The sequence below is a fragment of the Polyodon spathula genome, chromosome 6 (assembly GCF_017654505.1).
Source record: "Polyodon spathula isolate WHYD16114869_AA chromosome 6, ASM1765450v1, whole genome shotgun sequence".
NCBI classification, from domain to species: Eukaryota; Metazoa; Chordata; class Actinopteri; order Acipenseriformes; family Polyodontidae; genus Polyodon; species Polyodon spathula.
Genome location: NC_054539.1, coordinates 66,547,370 through 66,569,359, shown reverse-complemented (window position 1 = coordinate 66,569,359; position 21,990 = coordinate 66,547,370). Strand labels below are relative to the sequence as shown.

The 21,990-nt window shown below is 36.1% G+C and overlaps 1 protein-coding gene across 2 annotated transcripts in view; it reads left to right on the top strand.

Moving 5' to 3' along the window:
* LOC121317500 (intersectin-2-like) overlaps positions 1 to 21,977 on the top strand; it is a 58,509-nt gene extending 36,532 nt beyond the window's left edge. Inside the window, exons 17-32 of one of the 2 annotated variants that reach the window (XM_041253504.1) lie at positions 318 to 457; positions 874 to 1,364; positions 1,718 to 1,839; positions 3,234 to 3,412; positions 3,999 to 4,143; positions 6,015 to 6,217; positions 7,167 to 7,225; positions 7,556 to 7,722; positions 12,363 to 12,408; positions 13,430 to 13,551; positions 13,876 to 13,984; positions 14,688 to 14,879; positions 19,564 to 19,671; positions 20,019 to 20,125; positions 20,643 to 20,828; positions 21,477 to 21,977. In XM_041253504.1, the coding sequence (XP_041109438.1) occupies positions 318 to 457; positions 874 to 1,364; positions 1,718 to 1,839; positions 3,234 to 3,412; positions 3,999 to 4,143; positions 6,015 to 6,217; positions 7,167 to 7,225; positions 7,556 to 7,722; positions 12,363 to 12,408; positions 13,430 to 13,551; positions 13,876 to 13,984; positions 14,688 to 14,879; positions 19,564 to 19,671; positions 20,019 to 20,041 (2,106 nt within the window). In that variant the 3' untranslated portion in view covers positions 20,042 to 20,125; positions 20,643 to 20,828; positions 21,477 to 21,977. Of the gene's footprint in view, positions 1 to 317; positions 458 to 873; positions 1,365 to 1,717; positions 1,840 to 3,233; positions 3,413 to 3,998; positions 4,144 to 6,014; positions 6,218 to 7,166; positions 7,226 to 7,555; positions 7,723 to 12,362; positions 12,409 to 13,429; positions 13,552 to 13,875; positions 13,985 to 14,687; positions 14,880 to 16,055; positions 17,065 to 19,563; positions 19,672 to 20,018; positions 20,126 to 20,642; positions 20,829 to 21,476 lie in introns of those variants that run through there. The other variant, XM_041253505.1, reaches the window with a different exon arrangement.
* Positions 21,978 to 21,990: the final 13 nt, after the last annotated feature.

Sequence of the window (21,990 nt, the reverse complement as noted above, 5' to 3'; positions counted from 1 at the left end):
GGCTTACTGACTCGTGAACGAGTCGCTTCTTTTCCAACGCCTTTTGTGTTTTCTGTGTCTCAGCATTCCTTCATGTGACATACAGGAGAAGCTCAGCATCAGATGTTCAGCATAAAAATAAGATTTTATTTATGTACTTTAAAAAAGACATATCTTCACAAGCCATATATACACACAAGAGACTGAGATGGAATAACAGGATGCTGGACCATCTATTGATATGCCATGTGAGAATATTCACAGATTCATTTTTCTAAGTGATTTGTGTAAAGATATGCAGAGCGTTCAAGGATTGCTTTTTTTTTTTTTTTTTGTAGGAGCTTCGGCAGAGTCAAAGCAAACAACAACGCGCTCTTGAGCAGCTATACAAGATCAAAGAGGACAAACTGCGTGAGATTAAGAGGCGGAAAGAACAAGAACATTTGCAAAAAAGGAAGGCAGAGGAGGAAGCCATCAGGTAACTAAGCTGTCTGCCACTGGTGAGGTCACCTATTCTCCACTGGATAACACGATAGCTTTTGAAACACAAAACGTGTTGCTATACATAGAGGTACGATGACTGTTATATATAACTCTAAAAGCACTCTAAACAACAGGGGTGCTGAGACTAGACCTGTGATTAAACGACTTCAAACGGTTCATTTGGGTCAGTGAAGTAGTTTTTGGAACATTCCCCTTGTTGAGTAACAATGAAGGAAGTTAAAAAATAATAATGATAATAATAAAATGATTAAAAAAAAACAAAATAATTTGCTACAATGAAACAAGCATTAAGATTCTGGAACAGGATTTGAATTTTGAGGGCTTATGTCTGACTACTTCCCAGGATTTACTCTGCTTTTTTTTTTTTTTCTCCCGTTGTCTCTCTTGTAGGAAAGCAAAACAAGAAAAAGATAACCTGTGGAGGGAAAAGGTCAGAAGGCAGGAAGAAGAGCGTCAGAAGAGGATGCAGGAGGAACGATCCCAGAAGCTACAGCAGGAGGAGGAGCTGGAGGCTGAGGCCAGGCTGCGGGAGACACAGGAAGGGGAGATGCGGGAGCAAAGGGAGGCCACGGAAAGGCAGCGCAAAGAGGAGGAGGGACGAAGGCAGGCGCAGGCCCAAAGAGAGAAGGAGGAAGAACAGAGGAGGCAGGCCCGGCTCCAGAGAGAGGCTGAGGAAGAGAAGAGGCGACAAGAGCAGCTAAGGAAAGAGGCAGGGGAGAGGCAGCATCAGAAACAGGAAGACGAGGTAGCGAAGGAGGCTGTGGAGCAGAGGAGGCAACAGCAGCAGAATTCAGAGAACTTCACCAACACCAAGATCGACCTGCAGGAAAAAATCTCTTCCATGGTGAAGGGGTTTGACGAGAGAGACTCTAAAACAAGAGGTATGGTTACAAATATTGGGATAAGTCTTAAAAAGTGAGACTCACTGTATTTTTTTCTTTTCATTTTTATTAACAGTATTTACTTATTTTATTTCCATGAATGGTGATTTAAACCATGCAACATTATTAAAACAAATTATTCAGACTATAACATGTTTACGTTTTTTGAGGTGAATTGAGGTGTGGTGACCATACAAATAATCCCATTAAAACAAAACGCAATTTTGTTTACTTATTTAATTTAGGTATGTTAAGTTCTGTACGGATATTTCAATTACTAAAAATGATGTTAAAACAATGTGAGAACTACTGTATGCGTTGATGTTGATTGACCTGCATGCATTGTATTACAGGCAGCACAACTACTGTTTCAGGACACAGTACATCAGCAGTGTTGGTCACTTACAGAGCACTTTACCCCTTTGAAGCTAGGAATCTCGATGAACTCGCTTTCAGTGCTTCTGATCTGATTGAGGTACAATGTTAAAGGATCTTTTCACAAAGATACTGTTCCTGTGTACTGTGAATGTGATGCTGCTGCAAATGGGGGAAAAATAAAGGAATTGTGTGTGTGTGTGTGTGCTAGGGCTGCTACGATTAAACTAAAAATCGATTTTTCAATAGATTCCATTCCTCATTATGTTCGATTCACTAATTGCATTTTTGTAACGTGCACAGTCAATAACATTATTTAAATTTATCAACGAAAATGCACCAAACTTGCCTTGCTATTTACAGTATTTCTGCCAGACAAGCAGTGGTCGTGCTCTTCTTTTCCAGCTCATGTTAACTAGCATCTGATTTGCTGGTCCCATCCTACCAGCAAATCAGTTTTGAAAGTGCTTTGTAAGTACGCCCCTCTGTGTATTCGATGTAAACAAACAAACAAAGCTTGCTGACTGTATATAGTTTGCACTTCTTTGGAGTTTCAAACTGAACAGTTATATAATGAATATTTAACAATATTCAACAATGTTTATATAAATAAATAAATAAACGCTCAGTGATATTAAATGCAATTTTGGAGTAATGATCAGCTTGACCTATAGCGGACATGCATGTAGTGGTAAGTCAGTCAATTTATTTGTAGTTATTGTTGTTATTATGATGATGATGATGATGTTTTAGGCAGGGATTTCCAAATTGTGTGTTTCACAGGTAGTGAAGGTTAGGTGGTACAGTAACAAGATGCAATGTGTGGTGCTGCAGCTGTCACTGAATAAAAAAAAAAGCTGTTATCTGTTTGGAATTAATATTTTAGTAACACCCCTGTAGTATGTTAAACTGAGTTAGGCTTGTTGCGAATGTTTGGTTTTTTCCTCCTGACTTTACCAAGGCGTAATTACCCCTCGCATCAAATGTTGTGCACAAGCTTTCACTTATAACAGCAGTTAAATTAAGATAATCATGTTTTGGGGAGAGGAATGGAGCGTAAATGTTTGATCATTGATATTTATTTGAAAGATTCGATTTTATGTGCCCAATTAATAGATTGCTATTTGGAGGCTTAACTGACATTAAATAAATAAATAAGGCAGGATGCATATATCTTATATAAAAATTCGGGCCCAAGACTGTCTGTCGAATTAAGTGAAGTTGTCAGGTTATCCACCAGTCAAGTTAACCAAGGTTGACTGTGTGTGTATGTGTATGTTTATATATAGTGCTGGGACGAACACATGATTTTTTATATATATAGATTTTTTTTTTTTTTTTTTTTCATTTATATAAGATTACATCATATATTATATGTGTGTGTGTGTGTGTGTGTGTGTGTGTGTGTGTATACAGATATATATAATTATATATATATATATATATATATATATATATTATATATATATAGATATAATGATGTAATATCTATAGGTTGATGAGACCACTATTGGAGGAGAGCCTGGCTGGCTTTATGGAAGTTTTCAAGGACACACAGGCTGGTTCCCTGCAAACTATGTGGAAAAAGTAGCTGAAAAGAAAGTACCATCAGCTTCAAAAACAGCCTTACTTCCACCCACTGTATCCAAATCCTCTACCTCACACTCTTCTGGGTAAGTTACTTTTTTCTTGGCCCTTTTCCTGTTATGTAAGGTCTAACACATATTTAGAACAACACATAACTTCTGAATTAGGTAGCCTCTCATTATGTAGAACTTTTATTATTTATATTGGAAACATACTGAGAGAAACTGTGCCTTCTTAACTGTGTGTTCTGCTAAGTCTTGTGAACTGTCCCCATTCTATGAACAATTCTTATCTTGGGTTCTTGAGGGTATCAGAATCTTTACTTCTGGCCTCTGTGACATGGTTTTAGTACATCTTGACCAAATTCGATGGAAGAATGTATTTCTGAAGCTATGAATGCTTGGTCATGATGATCTGCTTTTCTCATTGTGTCACCTGATTAGGTTGGCTGTTGAGGCCAAATATTAGTATCTGCTCGCTAAATATTGGCCATACAGCTCGTGGATATGTAAATATCGACCATCCTGTGAAAATGCAGGAAAAACAGAGACACCAGGCCCTGAGTGAAAATTGACATTTTAACATTTTATATTGAAAAAGAAAATCAAATGTAAAATATTTTAATTGTAACTTGACGGGATCTTGTGTTCTGAAAATGTGGTTTTTATTTAGGCCGCTGTCTCCAAGTAAAAAAAAGGACGAGGCAGGTTTCCAGCAAAACCAACCTCTGGCAAGCATGAGTGGCAGCATGACTTGGCAAAAATCTGCTTTCACTCCTACTGTTCCCCCTGGATCAGTATCACCTGAGCACAGCCAGGTATGTGTGTATAACCATTTGAAGTGATCTGCTGTAAAAAGAATATTTAAGCATTTCATACAAGTACACCTGCATTTTTGTAACCGTTTGTTTCGGGAAAACATGCATGCACAATATATGAATTCTGAAGCTGTATCAGCATATGGTTCAATATAGGGCTGTCACTTAATTAAATTATTTTTAATAAAGGTAATGATCTTATAGCAGCTGGCCTGCATAGTAAAAAAATCTAAAAATAGCAATGGGAATTTGGTCTTTTTAAAACCATTTTTTATTTATGTTTTTATTTTAGTAAATGTAACAAATGTAATCTTTCTGTCCTATTATCCTTGTAAAACAGATGTAGGGACCTGATATTCTCAAGACTCGTTTTTATACTTAAAACCACAGTGTCTTGCCGCTTTTAGGGAGAGAGAGCACGCTCTTCAAATCAGCACTCCCCTAAACAGCAGCATGCATTTCTCTCTACCCAAAATGCACAGATTTAAATTGAAAAAAAAAATCTACATTGCAATCTTTAGTGGAAATATACCTTAAGAGCAGTGAATAAGTTCCATAGTAAAGGTAGATCCTTGTAGTCTATAGTCAACAGAGAGAAGCCAAAAACAATGTAATACTGTAGTTCCCTTTCGGTACAAAATGCAACCATTACCGTATGGGTATTTACCTTCGAAAGACTCTGAACCTGAAATAAGATATATCAGAGCAGCAGCCAACGCACGCAGTTTCACTTCATTTTAGCTTCTAATACTGTTGTCCATTTTATTTCATTTATCCCACTCACTGTATCTGCTACTTGCTGTCACAGCAACAACTACTGTACCCTTGCACAGCACACTCTCATAAGAACCATGTTGTCTCAATTTCACAGCATTTCCAATGTGAATGCAAATAAGAATTGGTCTGTGACTTGGCGGGCTAGTCAAAATGTTCTGGCGGTCCAGACTTGGATCACGGTCCGATTATTGTCCACCTCTGGTCTAAAGTCATTCTTTTGGTGGAAACAGCCTGCACATGTAGTCCTCTGCATAGCCCTGGACAGTGTCCCCAGAAGGGAGGTCATCACCACGGACCCGTCCAGCCTGGGCTGGGGTGCTGTGTAGAATGGCAGTGGTGCACAAGGTGTGTGGGAAAACCCCTCTCAAGAACATTTGCAATGCACAAGTGTTGACTACTCCCCATACCTTTATTAGGTTCTACAGATTTCATGACGTGGATCCTCAAAACACCGGTTTTGGTACTAAAGTGTTGAGGGCGGCTTCTCAGTCGACCCTTACAACACATGTGAGTTTCTTCTTCCATTTTTTTAGCCTTAGGTTGTTACTGGGGTTCTGTATGGTAACTCACAAGGCAGCCTCTTGGCTTAGCCTTGTAGCATTCCAGTAGTTCTGCAATATTTCCCTTGTGTCAGCTTTGGTACACTTGCCCATACAGTAATAGTTACATTTTGTACTTGAAAGGGAACACCAGGTTATTAACATAACCCTGGTTCCCTGAAATATAAATGTAACCATTAGACTTCAGGGTCGTTGCATCCACGATTACATCAGATTTGGAAGAGAAAAATGACATTGAGGTCTGTGACCGCAGTGCTTTTGTGCCCTCAGGGGCAGGCCATGACTGCTTCACAGGCTCTACGAGCAGCTTTGATATATCTTATTGAGGTTTTGGGACTTTCAAAGGTAAATACCCATATGGTAATGGTTACATTTCTATTTCAGGGAACCAGGTTTATGATAATAACCTAATGTTATGCCTAAAACTCTTTAGGGCCTCGTGTGGTAAGAGAAGGACTTTCTGTTTGAAATATTACATTAATTATTTCATTTTCTTTAATAATTTAATAGTTTTTTTTTTTTTGTCCTTTTTAGGGCCAGGTTGTTCATAATCTTCAGGCACAAGCACTGTGCTCCTGGACTGCAAAAAAGGATAACCACTTAAACTTTTCAAAAGATGATATCATCACCGTGCTGGAGCAGCAGGACAACTGGTGGCTCGGGGAACTCCTGGGTGTCAAGGGCTGGTTCCCTAAATCCTACGTCAAAGTAATGCCTGGAAGCAAGGTTCAGAATGAGTAAGTCATGCAAAGACTTGTAAAGGGGCTTGTATAACATGAATGTAACAAACGTAAAACAAAAAGGGAAAAGAGAAGTAAATCTTATCGCAAGACTTCTGCAACCTGCCAAGAAATAAATACCGTATTCCTTTGAATTTAAGATGCGTCTTAAATTAGAGTACAGTATAGTGATGCGTGTATTAAAATCACCAACAAAAGACGTGACTATCAGATTACACAAGCAGCAACGTGACTTACTGACGAGAAAAGACGAACCAAAACGTTACTGCCCGATTTTCAAATAACCCATGCTATTCCCTTTCAAAGAAGCCTCATTAGCTTCCTGAGAAATACCAAAAGAAGCTTTTACAATTTCATTGTTTCTATCAAACAGTACCAGCGTGGACAGATCAGAAATGCTGATCAGACCCCCATATTTTTCGACATGCCTAGCAATACCACAGTTCACAAATTGGGAGAAAAACAGGTTCTGACTTTTGTGTTTGCAGTGTGGTCAGTGCTGTTGTGGTTGCTGGGTGACATGTTGTCTGATGTTGTGCTTGCTGTTGCCAGGATGTGTGATGCCGTAAGTGAGTGGTGGTGTGTGTACGACAGAGACGCCATCTTAGGTATTATACAGTGTGCAACACAATAAACAAGCTCTGTGATTAATCTACAACAGCACTTTTTCATGTCTGTTTTGTACGCTACAACAGTGTAATTGAGGTTGTATCTTTGTAAATGCATATTTTTTTGACATTTTATTTTTTCCTCAAATTGAGAGTGGTAAATTCGAAGGAATATGGGAACTAAAAAGTGAAAGAAAAAAATTATGCATTTATTATATTAATAATTTTGAATTAATAGCATCCTGTCTAAAATTGCAACAGTTTGTTACTCTTAGAAACGCAATGTGTCGCTTTGTTTATTAAAATACTGTAAAATGTTCTCCATCTTTTTTCTGCAGGCCAATTTATGCAACAGTCAGTGTGGACACCAGCACACCAGGCCAAGATGTAGCTGAAGGTGAGAATAAAAAGGTCCCACTTAGTTACAGTACTCTATAACATTGACAGGGAATAATAAGAATAACAGTATGTTGCAATATCTCCCAGTATTCCCAGGAGAAAGTGCATAATAGTTTCTCATTTTACTAGATATTGCCTATCTAAATAAACACTTCTAAACATGAAGTCAAAGAATGTCTCGCAGGAGACATTTTATTAATTTTACTAGTAACTTTTAGTATTTCTACGCAGCATCATTGAGTGTATAGCTGTACAGATTAACACTACAGGTGACAAAGAGACCATTTTCTATCAAGTTGAATTCCTCATCTGTGTTTCTTCTGTGCAGAATATGTGGCAATTTACACCTATGAGAGTCCAGAGCCTGGGGATTTGACCTTCCATGAAGGTGATACCATCCTGGTCACACAGAGAGAAGGAGAGTGGTGGACAGGATGTATTAACAAAAGGACAGGGATCTTTCCTTCCAACTACGTAAAACCAAAGGAGATAGATGTAAGACTAAACTCTGCATTTCTTTGCATGGCCTCTATTTTATCACCTTCCAAGCATTTTGATGTAGCACTTGATATAGATATATACTTGGCAATGGTACAAACCCTATTAAAAAGCAGTTGGATCCATCAAAGGTCTAGAGTCTATAAGCTGTTGCCTACAAATGACGTCCAAAAATGAAATATTTACTATGGGAGTTGCTTCACCTTGATCCCCTATGCGCCAGTCCACTCTAATTTCAGTGCCTAAGCACTGATGACACTGTCTCCCTTCTGCAATTTCTGTCTCTTTCTGAGCCTTGTCTTTGAATAAAGTTAGGCACTAGGAATAAAAAAAAAAAATTGTATCTCTACACTTCAAAAACGTATACACAGGAAGCGCTCTACCAGCATGTATTTTGAAGTGGAAGAGGACAAGATTGAAAGAAGGCTTGTACTTGACAATACGTACACCACACTACATCACTTTTATTTATTTGTTTGTTTCCTTACAGTGGTGGCCACATGTATTGCATCACCCCATTATCTTTACGATTACTGCTTTATGATCACCATATAGTTTGTGTTTTGTTTTGTTATTGTTAACTTGGTATTTCTGGTTATATTGAATTCTATAACTTTTTTTGTATATAAATATGATTTTCTCTTCATAATGCAGAATTAGTGAAAGTATACATTCACAGAACATTGTGTTTATATGCCAAAAAATGAAATGCGTGTATTTATTTGTTTGCTTTACAGTGGTGGCCACATTTGTTGCACTAGCCCAGTATAGTATAGTTTTTTTTTTTTTTTTTTTTTTAAATGTCATTTTTTTATTATTGTCACAGTTTGTTTTTCTGTAGACTTAATTTTTTATTTGCTCTTTGTGGTTATATTGAATTCTATAACGTTTGTATATGAATATGATTGTTCTCGTGATAATGCAAAATGATTGAATAATTTCATAAAAACAACTACATTTTGTAATTATTCATATATTTTAAGGATACGTTTTTACATACGATTTTGGCAGTGTACTTTGTGATATTTTGCTTAGTCTGGACTACTTCCATAAGATACCCGACGGTGCTGAAAATAGGGCCATTTTCAGGCATTTTGTCACACAGACCATGGCTCGGACTAAATCTTGTAACTCCTCAACGGTAGAAGGTATTTAAAATAAGATTTTTTTTATTTGAAATACTAGAATTTAGCAACTGCAATCTCGTAATATTTTTTCTACATCTCTTCGAAGTGGGTCAAAATTGGCAGTTTTAAAAAATATTATTTATAAATTTTGTTATGAATTTTTTGGGGGCATGGCAGAGGCAAAAAAAAGAAATGCGTTCCACAGCAAAAGACAAAAGTTGCACTACAATTTAAAACGTGGCAAATGAAAAAGAGCTCTGTGTGATATGCAAGGTTATTCATTATATGTATATATAATTATTATTATTTTTTTTAAGTTTCACAGAGCAAAAAGTAAACAAGCCAGATTATGCACATGCAAACATAGTGCTCTCTATGGAAAATTATCTGGGTCAAACAGCATTGTGCTGCTTTAGCACAAATGAGAATCTCATGACAGAAAAAAGGCAAGCATATTCATTTTGTGTTCGCCTTCATTTTACAACACCATTTCCATGTTCTGTTTTATTTGAAGTGTTTTAAAGTTAAATTTCAGTGTTCATTTGGTTTCATTCAACTACAATAAGGCACAAGTAAACCTAATGTTATTACTTTATGAAAACATGTCTATGGCTACTGTTTACTGTGAAGAAACGGCAATGACAAGGAATTTTAAAAAAATTTAAAAAGCAAAAAAATAATTAAATAAAATGCGACAGAGGTCACTCCTAGCCTTTAAAAATTTGGACTTGTAAAAAGCATTCCTCAAAATCTGCGTTTTTCAACCATAAAATCTACATATTGCATCAACATAGTTATATTATTTTCCAGTTTAACTATTTCAGATTAACAAAGTCAACCTGCAAAACAGTACACAGTGTAAATAATGGTCGTAGAAATACACGTAAAGACAAGCTTATGTTTTTTCTTTTGAAAATCCCCCATTCACGACATAAAAACCAGTGTTGTAGAATATGTACCAATCTCTGTGGGTAGCTGTCAGCATCAGAACTATTTATAGTTTTGCTGTTTTAAAAGTTATTTAAATTTTCCTTTTACCACCCAAGTCAAAAAATAACTTGTACTATTTCCAAAGCAAAGTCTTAATGATTCTCAGGAGCTTTCATTGTAAGGATCATGTTTTAGATGATCCTCACGTAAACAAGAGCATTTGCTGGTCTGCACTCGGTTCTGACGCTCAGCTAAAACCCAGGTCTGCTGGTACACAAGTTACAGGTGTCATAATTGCAACTTCTGCAAGTTTTGCGAAAGCAGGAAAGATGTCGGAATATTTCTCAATAAAAAACCTAAAACCATGATTTTTGAGCATGTGTTTTACTTGTCCAAATTCTTGGCTGACTGTCAACAGGTAAGATGCTGTGATACAGATTACAGAGGATCTAATACCAGGGACGTTAAAGAGGATACAGGGAGCAGTGGAACCATTTTTACACTTGGCTTTGCATAAAACTACTTCATAATATAAACAACATTATTGGATGGGGATGAAAAGGGGATTTGTGGTCTTTTACATCTGTGTTTAGAAAAGCACTGCTATTTTATTTTGCATTTTTATTAAAATGCCCTGCGTATGTAACACAGAATTCTGTGTAAGACCTCTGAAATGAGGTGTCATCTTTGTGTACTGTATTTCGGGAATAAACAAAACAATGTTTAAGTTGAACTGCAATTTGGCATCCTTTGTTTTGTAGTTAATTCAGTGGGGTAAAGTAAGGCCTGCACAACGTATTCTTTGCTCCTGTTTTATTTTTCTACATTGACGTGTTACTGTACTGTCACGCTGTAAAACACAGGCACACACACGGGCCACACCCCACTGCCCCTGCTGCTATGCAGTCTCTGCCGGCATTCTGAGCAATATAATGGCTTTTATTACATTTTGAAAACGAACAAATATTTAAATTATGAGCGAATATCCGAACATGAAAATCCCGTGTTTGACCCCGCACTAATTTGATGCATGATATCTTTATCTGTTTGGAAGAGGCTGTTTTTAAAGATGAAGTCTTTTGCTAGTGTTGCCATCATTGGCATGTGAGACTGTGCCAGTCAAAGACACTTTTTTAAAAATGTTGAAATTGTTGAAATATTTTCTACTAAAGTGTAAATCACTTTAATAGCGTGTAATTGAAAAGAATAAAATACAAGTTCTTAGCTGTTCAATAACAGACAGGATATCCAACCCTTACTGACGAAATAGATGAAAAATGTGAACGAGGTGACTGTTTTAATTTGATTAACTGCAGCAATTTAAAGCACACAGTGCTCCAGCTAATTCTGTAACTTTCATTTGCCTCAGTCTGCTGGTAATTTTTTTGGCAGCTAAATCTGGTAGCTGTTTTAGCAACAGAAGCTGTGTGCGTAATACACCACACGTAATTCATCACGTGATTACAGGTGCGTTCAATTGATTAGATAGTACGGCTGATCAAAGATTGACTCTCTATTATAAACCATAGCCACTTGGTGCTTGTTCCAAAAAAGTGTGATATCCCCTCTTTATCTTCTCTTTCGCCTCTGTCCCTCCCTTCTTTCCTTTCTTTTTCTTTCCTTTAGCCGAAAGAGCCAACAGAATTAAGCAAAACCTTGGGTGGTGATCAGTCGGTGTACCCGTATTAATCTAAATTTTATCGTCTTAAAGAATGATAATCCTTTAAACAAATAAAGATTTAATATTAAAATTGATGGGTCTTCAACGCCATCATTTCATTAACAAACTTATCAAAATGATTTCACATTTGTGAATTTCCACATTAAACATAGACATTAAACATTAACTTTTCTTATATTTTATTTTATTTGCAAGAGATCGGCCAAGTTATTTTCTGCCTAAAATAGTGGGAATGACTGCTTGATCTAACTAAACCAAAATTATTCTTGATCTAACTGTTTTTTTTTAGCACTTGCTCACTGACAAACAAAATTGTAACTATAAATTACGTCGTTCAAATTTCGTTGTGTCACGAGGTCATTGAAGACAATTGAAGTAAACGGAGTCAGACGGACCATAAAAAAAACACCGTCGAGATTTTAGCCCATCGACAGCAAAAATCGTTTGGTCTTCGACCACGTAATTATGTGGTGTCAATTAGTGTAGTTGACTAATTCCTCCGTCCAAGTTAACTATCTTCATGCCGAGACTAGTTTCTAACTGAGAGAAAATTTGGTACATTATTTCGGTGACCACGGAACAAAGGTTTTTCAGCCAAGCATGCTAAAGAGGTTGTACGATTTCTCTTTTAGACTTTTTTTTTTTTTTTTTTTTGTTGTTCTAGATATTTTATAGCATATTTCATTTCTTCTGTAATATCTGAGCCTTTTACTGCTTTCAGCAGCTGCCTGTCTAGAAACATTTCCGACACCTGTATCCTGCCATTTTTCATGGACCCAATCTTGCAGTTTTTGAGACTGTGACCAGGAGCTTTGAACTGGTCAACTCAATCATTGTAAGTAAAGCTAGCACAAGACATAAACTGTAGGCTATAAATAAAATGTGTTTTTTTTTTTCAGGCTTCAAGTAATGTTGTTCGAAGTGGAACATTAATCAAAAAGCCAGGTTTGTTTCTGTTTACTGCATTTAACTTTTTTTTTTTAAGTTTAGGTAATCACCTCTTTCCCAAAGCACATGCTAATGCCGTACAAATTACCAGTCAATCAGTCCTGTCTAAAGGGCATAATGTGCAACTTCAAAGTTTAGTAAAAGAAAAAGGAAAACGAGAAGTTATCAGAGCTGTTTTGAATGACAAAAGGGATGCGTGTACTGGAGGCTTGTATGCACACTTTAAAGTTTACATGTACATCAACATATCAACTGTTTTTTTTATTGTAATTAAACTGGCTAACTTCTTTTGCAAGTTAATGAGCCTCTCTGCCTGTTTTTCACACTTACATCTAGCTGCAAAATGGCATCTAATTTTGCTGGTAAAATTAGTTTGTTTAGAATATATCGATACGATACCACGAACTCACTTTACAACACCAGTTCCGATACTGTTGTGATATACCTATCCACATTGAAGCTGGTTTATATCCATACACTTACATCAAAGATATTCTGTATACACAAGATACTCAACGCCACTGATTCTCTATGGGGAACTCCGTCACGCACAACTGTAGCGGTACAAAACGTGCTCTTTTCTGGACTTTGTATCGATACGGTTATACTGGTACGACGCCAGTGACAACTCCAGTGTGAACAGGTATTGCGATTCTGTTCATCTATGTAACTGGTATAAAAATGGAAGAGTGAACAGGGGTTTAGAGTATCAGCATCTGGGGGAATACGGAGGTATCTGTCTGTATGTCTACATTATGTACATAGTGTGATATTTTTCATTGAAATGGCTATTGTGTGTTTGACAGCCGTGTTGTGGGGTGCATGTCTATTGGAGATGTGCTGATTCTGTTGTTTTGAAATCAACACATTAATGAATGGATTTATGTAATACCTAGTGATTTAAAATACTTCTTAAAGGCAGTTACAAGTGCCAGCACAGCGCTAATGTCTATAGCATTATTTAGACTACTAGACCTATCAAAAAATATTTTTTAAAAATTATTTTTTATACACACAGAGATTGTCCAGGTGACCACAGCATACACAGCAACAGGCTCCGAGCAGCTCAGCCTGGCTCCTGGGCAGCTCATTCTCATCCTCAATAAAAACCCCACTGGCTGGTGGCAAGGAGAGCTACAGGTAAGGGAACATGTTTCACCTATCTTCTAATATGAGTTGAAACATTGAAGATATAATTTCTACTTTTTTGTGATTTTTAGTTTATTTATTCATTATTTTAAAGTATGTGTTGATTTACTTTTTTTATATAATATTGAAAATAACTTAAAGTGCTGAATATTTGTTTAAACAAAAGGCTAATTTTACAATGTGTCCAATAAATGGAAAGGTCCTTCCTTGAATTGTCCAAAAAATAATTGATTGGATATTGTTTTGTTTATGGTTGTGTTTGGTGGTGTTAAAATCGATTGTTGTAATCATTTGTTCTACTGTTCCTTTTTTCAGGCAAGAGGGAAAAAACGTCAAAAGGGATGGTTTCCTGGTAGCCATGTTAAACATTTGGGTGCAGGCAGTGACAAAACTACTCCAGCCCCCACCCCAGCTCACACGCCAGGTAAGAGCACCTCTGTGATGGATATTCAGTCACATCATCACTGAAAACAAGCAGGAAGATCAAGTGAAACTGAACCTGCTATTGTTAGAATACTCCTACCTTTTGGTTCTGTCTTTGTATAATTTGGAGTCGAACTAAACTGGTCCCAACAAGTAAAGGACCTTCAGAGATGTGTGTATTGAGTTTTATAAAGTAAATACCCAAATCCTGTACTGAAATGGTCATTTTAATGTGAAATGTGTATCAGCTGAGATGTGTGGTGATGGCAAAGTACAGGTCTGTCCTGGGCCAGGGATCCCCAGCTTTCCATTGGCCTTACCTTGATATGGTGTTTGATCATCAAAACTGCCAACACGTTCCTGGCTTTGATTATGCACATTGGAAAGGAGTGTGTGATTTGACTGCATTTATACATTTCTTTGAGTATTCCTTCATTTTGTGAAGTATTGTAAAGCATTTTTATATGATTACAGGTAACTGTGTTCTTGTCAACTTTGTGGAAGCTACACTTTAACCTCCAAAGCTTTCAGAAAAAAATATTTGGATTTTAAATGATATTAAAATAGTTACCATTCTAATCCTTTTTTGTTTGTCATGTTGTACAGTGAAATTAAAACCTACAGATGTGAAATGTTCTGTTTTCTGTCATTAAACCTTGTTTAGCCACTTCCCTTTTTTTTATTCTGCATCTGTTTGTATTTAGTGTGCCAGGTAATAGCCAAGTATGACTATGCAGCTGTGAATGAAGATGAACTGAGTTTCTCCAAGGGGCAGCTCATCAATGTTCTGAACAAGGATGATTTGGATTGGTGGAAAGGAGAGCTCAATGGAGTGGCAGGACTCTTTCCTTCAAATTATGTCCAGATGACCACAGAGTCTGATCCAAGTCAGCAATGTAAGTACACTCTTGCAATATGTTCTCAAACATACAGTGGCTAAAAAAGTGTGTTCAGTTAAAAAAAAAAAAAAAAAAAAAAAAAAAAAAAGTATTCATTGATTTCAAACCATCTCAACATTATACATTCAAAAAAATACAACACCCATAAGTTAGGTGTGCAAAGAGCAACATTTACCACAGAAACAATTACAAAAAAAAAAAACTTACACTAACACTTGTTTCCTTGTGTAATGAGTACTGGGATAATTTCTGTTCAGGTGGAGAAAAAAATAATTACTTTAAAGGGTACTGTAGGTATATTAAGAGATCTGATGATAGCTTGCCATTCTTAAAAGTTATTCTTCTTTTTAGATCCTTCTGTTTTAACCACACTTAACAAAGCAGTGTACTGTAGTTGACAAACACTATCACTTTAAGGGTCCTTTACTTTCCAAGTATCTCCTGAGGCAGGCCTTTGTTAGGAGTTGGATGTGTGTCAGCCAAAACCTGAAAGATTATATATGTAGGAGGTTAATTCTGAAGCCATAAAGCCACATTGCAATACCACTTGGGGGAACTGATTTAAAAAAAATAATAAAATAAAAAAAATTAAAAACATTCATTCAGGTATTGTTTTTTCCCATATTAGAAAAGCATGGTCTCTTATGGCTGTGGTAGTTGGCCTTGAATGTTTTTGAGTGTCAATGGCACTGTCTGGGTTTCATTACTCTGAACTTGAGGGGGAGATCTTGTGAATTAGTGTGGTTGGTGGTTGTAATACAGGAATACATCCCAGGGTCCCTGTCTCTGTTGTATTATAGTTTTATTCCATCTTAGTGAGACTGCCCCACTACGAACTAAGTACAGACCGATTTAATAGCAGTGATAGTTGTGACCCAGAAAATGAACTTGGACTAAGTAATGCAGTGCTATTTTATAACTGTATATAACACTGAGACTGCAATTTGTGTTCCAGCTTATAACGAGAACACAAATGCTAGTGTAAATATAGGCCAAAATGGGAGTCATGATGGGGCCACAAATACCCATCTGACTTTGACTGTATTCTTATAGCTGTATTCTGTCTGTCTCCTTATCATAGTTCATTCTGTATTTCCTACTTTTATTTCCTTTATTATTGAATTTTTTTGCTTATTTTAATTTTTTCATTTAATTTTTTTTTATTTTTTGTAGGACCGTAATGTTGCCTCCTAATCAACGTATGAAAGTCCCTCAAAGAGACCCACTATCCCAGATTAACTGAAGGGTGGACCCTGGGTAGAGAGCCATGATCAGTGCTTCAACGACAGTAATAGTCTTGCAAGATATTTATCAAATGTCATTACTTAATACTGGATTGTTATGTTTTATAGGAGGGCTGGAAACTTTATATAGAAAGTGGGGTCACATTTAATTGCAGAATTAAAATAAATCACATTTTTTGTTTTAAAGTTGTATTAGTATTGTGGTAGACATGAAAAACAAGGTAAGATCCAGTGTAAGATACTGTCAAGTAAATAGGCACTTTTAAAACAGTAGTTTCTTGTAGTTTTAGTGCAGGATTTGTGATTTGAAGTTATAGGGAGATAAAAATGGGCTCTGGTTTTAAAAACTCATTGAAGAGGGTGCTCCAAATGAACCCTTTGTTCAGCTTTGTAGCTGATTGTGCTGCAGGCACATTTTCATGCACTCATGTAAACATGGTAACTGTTAATCTGCTTAGAGGGAAGGAAGGATAGTGGGTCTTTCTGTGGCTTTCACTCCAGTCAGCTGTGCTTTTCGTTCTTCCTCCCTATTCTTTCCAACACTGGGGTGACTTGTGGTTTTTGTAAATTCAGTTAGATTTGCTTTTCCATTGTGGTAGTGGTGGGAGGCTGGTCACACAAAAACCCACTATCTTAACATTTTTTTCTTCTTTCTTTTAATTGGTGGTTGAATAGTTATGTACGTTGAGGTTATGGTTGAAATATAATCAGTTTTAAGACATAGTGTTTTTTTAATATCATTTAAACATTTAGGCGATTTGTTTAATTTTTTAGAAAAAGCAAAATGGAATAAATCTGTTTTTCTCGTGGAATGTTAGTCATAGGAATCTGATAACAGCTGGTGTTGAAAATGGATGCTTTACAATTTAGCAAAATGGCTTTTATACTGTATTAGCAAAAACTGATTTGGCAAATAAAAAGAGAACTAGCTATATATATATATATTATATATATATTATATATATATATATATATATATATATATATATTATATATATATATATATATATACATATATATACACACATACACATACATATATATATATATATATATATATATATATATATATATATATAATATATATATATATATATATATAAATGCTACACTTTTCTTTATTTTTATTGCAATTGTACAATTCTGTTTACAATTTATGAACGAACAGCATGCTGAATGTAAATGTAATAATTGTATATCAGTTTATTTATATACAATGCCTATAAGGTCTTCTGTGCTTGATCAGTATTGTCCGAATCAAGCTAGTCTGAGGCACAAGATCTGGGTTACAGATTCATAACCTGTGGCCTCATGGTCTTAAACTGTGGTTCCTTATCCTGGCCCTCAAGGACCACTAAATTAACAATCGTGGTTGTGTTTTGAACTGATAAAGTAGATTTTAATCTTTGCTGTGTTTTTAAGTGCTTAAACTGAGGTTTTTAAAACATTCTTACAAAACAGAATTCTGCTGTTGATTGGTTTGTTTCCTAGACTCTTGTTTTGCCTTGGACAGCCCAGTTATCCTGCCATAAAGCTACATGGTTTGATGGACGCATTCTCCCATTTACTTCCTGTGTTAAATGGAAATTCTGACACCATGTGAAGTTTCCTATGTGCAGCATAGAACCCAAGTGTGGGGTTATATTATCTGTAGCGTAAAAAAGTTAACTCAGCATTGTGGCAGTAAAACGAACTTCATCTTTCTCAAATACAGTTAATTAAGGAGGGACTTGTGAGGGTGGTGTTTGCGATGAGAAATAGAAATGTTTTTTAAACCTGGGTTATTGCATCCTGAAACACAAACCTCAACTGCCTTGGGTCTCCAAAAACTGGAGTAGGGAACCACTGAGCTAATAATTAAACTGGCATCATGTTGCATTGGCTATCCTAGTAGATTAATAATAATAATAATAATAATAATAATAATAATAATAATAGTTTACATAATTGACAAGTATTCGTGTAGCATCCATTTTATAACCAATATGAAAAAGTCAAATGGCTGCTTTTAGTTAGAAATGAACATGGAAAATGTAAAGTATTATGCATAATTAACTTGCTTTGGCAATGTGTTGGCTGCTATGGGTATTTCTAAACAACATTTAACCAAAATGTGTGTGTGTGTGTGCAGTGTTTAAAATGATTTATATAAAGACACGCTGTGGCTGAAGTGTAGAAATGCAAACTGTATTGTTGGCATGATGCATTTTCAGCTGTTAACAGTTGCATTCATATTATAGAAGCTCATACTATGCAATTTTTTAAAATATGGCAAAGGGTGTGGTTTACAAGATAGTGTTTCAGCTTTATACATATTCTAATAAAGTGCTGTTTATGGAGTGTGGTGCTTTTCTTAAAAAAAAATACTTTGTTCAATAAAAATCTGCAAAGTTTGCACAGTGTCTGTGTCATATTTGTACACGAATAAGTCATCAGTGGTATTGAGTGGGCTTTTGGTGTTTTTATTTTTAAGTTCTTAAAAGTTAGACCAAATAGGTTCAAAACAAGATAAATGCCAGTTATTACTTTACCCTTCAAGTGTTTTACCGTTCTGCTGTCGAATGTAAGGTCTGTTTTATGAAGCACCTAGGCTTCATTGGGCTTTGTCTGAAATGTCTTTAGATGAAACAAGTGTTTTGCATATAAAATGTAGTGATTGAAATATTTTATAGAAACAAATGAACTATTGATAACGTTCAGGCAGCACAATATCAAGTCATGTACTTTTTGGTACGTTCCTAAAAGTTGATGTAGCATGATAGAGCTCCATCCCTCCTTGAAAATAGTTTTCTCCCTGCACTAATACTGAAAATCTATGTGCTTTTTGTATGTATATTTGTAATATTTTTATAGAAAGCATAGAGCTACATGCATTATGTTCAACTTGGGTTTATAAGGTTTCCTATATATGTGAAAACTGTGTATTTGTCATTGTAGAGAAGCCATTATCTGCCTACTTATCTTAACCCTAACTGTGCCTTGGGCCAACTATGGATTCTTTTGGGGTTTGGCAAACACAAATTAAAATCTCTGGAAATTAAACACCCATCATTGATCCGAAGCAGTTGCAGGGTTAAACTCTTTTTGTACTGTACTGTACGTGGGGTGGGGTGGGGTTATAGTATTAAAGAAAGTGGTTCAAATATGTTCCAGTTCTTCACACCTGGATGGAATTGGGGTCTTCTGTGATTAGGTAAGCCGTTTAAATGTGTGCTTAATACCCTTTAGATGAGTAAGTATTTGGAACAAGTATACTTTAGTAAGCCAAAGATTCAAACTTTTGTACCTTAAAACAGGCCCCAAGTAGAGATGTATATTTCTCTTTTACATTGTTGGGTTCAACAGTACAGTTAGCCTCTGTTTAGTAAATCGGTCTTTTTCGCATGGTATTGTTCCTTTTTAAAATGGTATATCCTGTTGTGCCTCTCTCCACACAGGGTGTGCTGACCTGATGAACCTTGATACCATGTCCACAATGGAAAGGAAAAGACATATAGACGGAGACGGAGGAGGGCTACATGGACGACTTGCAGCTTGTGGTGGAGGTACAAGAATGAGCACACTGATGAAGGCATAATGTGAACAATGACTCGTCTTGCCTTGATTTATAATAATTTGCGCTGCTTATGTGACAACTTTGTGTTCATTTGTATTAAAAAAATAAATCAATAAAAAACTGCACAATACATTTTGTGAAATATACACATGTGCTTATGGAGAGCAGGTTGGAAGGAAATGATTTTTCAGCTGCTGGTTAGTGACCAAAAGGGTATGGTATATATAGGAAGCACTTGTGGTTGTGTGGGTGGACTTGAATTAAGATCCACACTCTTGTAGATATAGGTGATGAGTCAGAGTTTCTTTTTTAATGTGTGTTTTATTTTATTTTAAGGTTTTCCAGAAGCCAATGACTGAATCGGGAAAACTCACAGAATTAGAAATAGGAATGATCTTTGTGAACTGGAAAGAACTCATCATGTCCAACTCAGAGTTATTGAAGTGAGCTTTTATTTTTTTTTAAATGTAGTGTTCTGTTTTTTACCTTGTTTTCAAGAAATGTTTTTCTTCTGTAATATTAGGACCTATATTGGATGATTCTGATGGGTAGAAGGTGACCTTATAAATAACACTGTGTAACACAATTTTTGTTCCTGGGTAGTAAGTGTTATTTCCTAATTGCTTATGCCTCAAAAGTATAGAAAATGGCTATTATTCCCCACAAACTTTGCTTTTGTGACCAGGACAGTGATATTTCAAAATATCACTATTTCCAATGGGAAAACGGGCAAATGTGTGTCTTTTCGTTCACATAAAGTCAGAAAAAAACAACATATTAATCCAAATTAACATGTATTTATACTAAAGTAATACAAAAATGACTACAAAAGATTTAGAAGTGAGTAGTTTTTCGAGCTTTACGATTATACTGTAAATAGGCCTTAAGCAACTCTCCCTGAAGTGTAAAAACACTGCTTTGTTCAGTTCAAGCTGACCTGAACCCCTGTGTGAACCACAGAGCCCTGTGAGAGAGGAGGAGGATGATGAGTGGAGAGAAGATGCTGGTGCAGATGATCGATGACATCCTGGCCTTTGAGCCTTCCCACATGCAGGCCTACATCGCTTCTGCAGCTGTCAGCTGAATGGAGCCGCCATACTGCAAAAGAAAACTGATGAGCAGCCGGAGTTTAAGGATTTCCTCAAGGTGAACTTCTTCTAAAAATTCAGCTGGTATCTGAGTAGAAATCTGATGTGCTGACTAAGTTAATTTGATTTATGATGTATGTGCTGCTTCTTTGGTGATTACTATGTGCAAGTCCCTTGCTTTCAAAATGAAGTTTCTGAGTATTCACAATTTCATTCAAGAAAGCATTTTCTGTAACATGCGTACGAGAAGTACAGTGTTAGAATTGGAAATCAAATGAAGGTAACTACCAGTATGTTAAAGGAACAGTAGACACTACACTTTCATGAAGCAGGTTATACATAATCTTTATAACTGGGCTGTGTTGTGCATATATAATGTAGTCAGTGTGATATACTTAAACTTTATTCTGCAGAAAGGGGGGTACGCCAGATATTTATTTGATGTAGATTTTCTTCAGTTCGCTCACTTTGCATTTAGTTAATTGATAAATATAATCTATTAACATGTCTATTTTTGAAAGCATTCTTACTTTACAGCATTTTTTCACACCTGCCTAAAACTTTTGCACAGTACTGTGTGTATAATATATATATATATATATATATATATATATATATATATATATATATATATATATATATATATATATATATATATATATATATATATATATATATATAATCTCCCTCCTGCTGCTGTTAACAGATTTGCTTGGTCGCACTGAGGTTCCAGTAGCGACAATCAAAAAAGAGCAAGAAACCAAGGGGCTAACCACAAAACGCTTACTGCTGCACCAAGTGCCAACAGGAGAAGTCTGGGTTCGTCTTGACCTGCAGTTGTATGAGCAGAAGACCCTACTCTAAAGCTGGGATCTCTGAGCGATCACTATCATCAATGGTCTTTTGAAAAAGGAAAAAGAAAAACTTCATATGTGCATGTGCAAACAACTGAGACTGCTCCCAAAACTGCAACCTAGGACACTCGTCATAATCCTCTTCTGCCAGACTATCATGACCACTTCACTGTTCAATGCAATGTAACTATGCAATGTAACCAGTGACTATTGACTTGTGGAAGGGAAGGACTGTACCCTACTTACGCAAATTGATTTATCTTTGACTTGCTAATCACTTTTATATATCCAGGCCATAAAAGGGTATTTAGCACACTGTCTAAAATGACCTTAACACTTAAAAAAATATTTATTTATTCCAGTGTG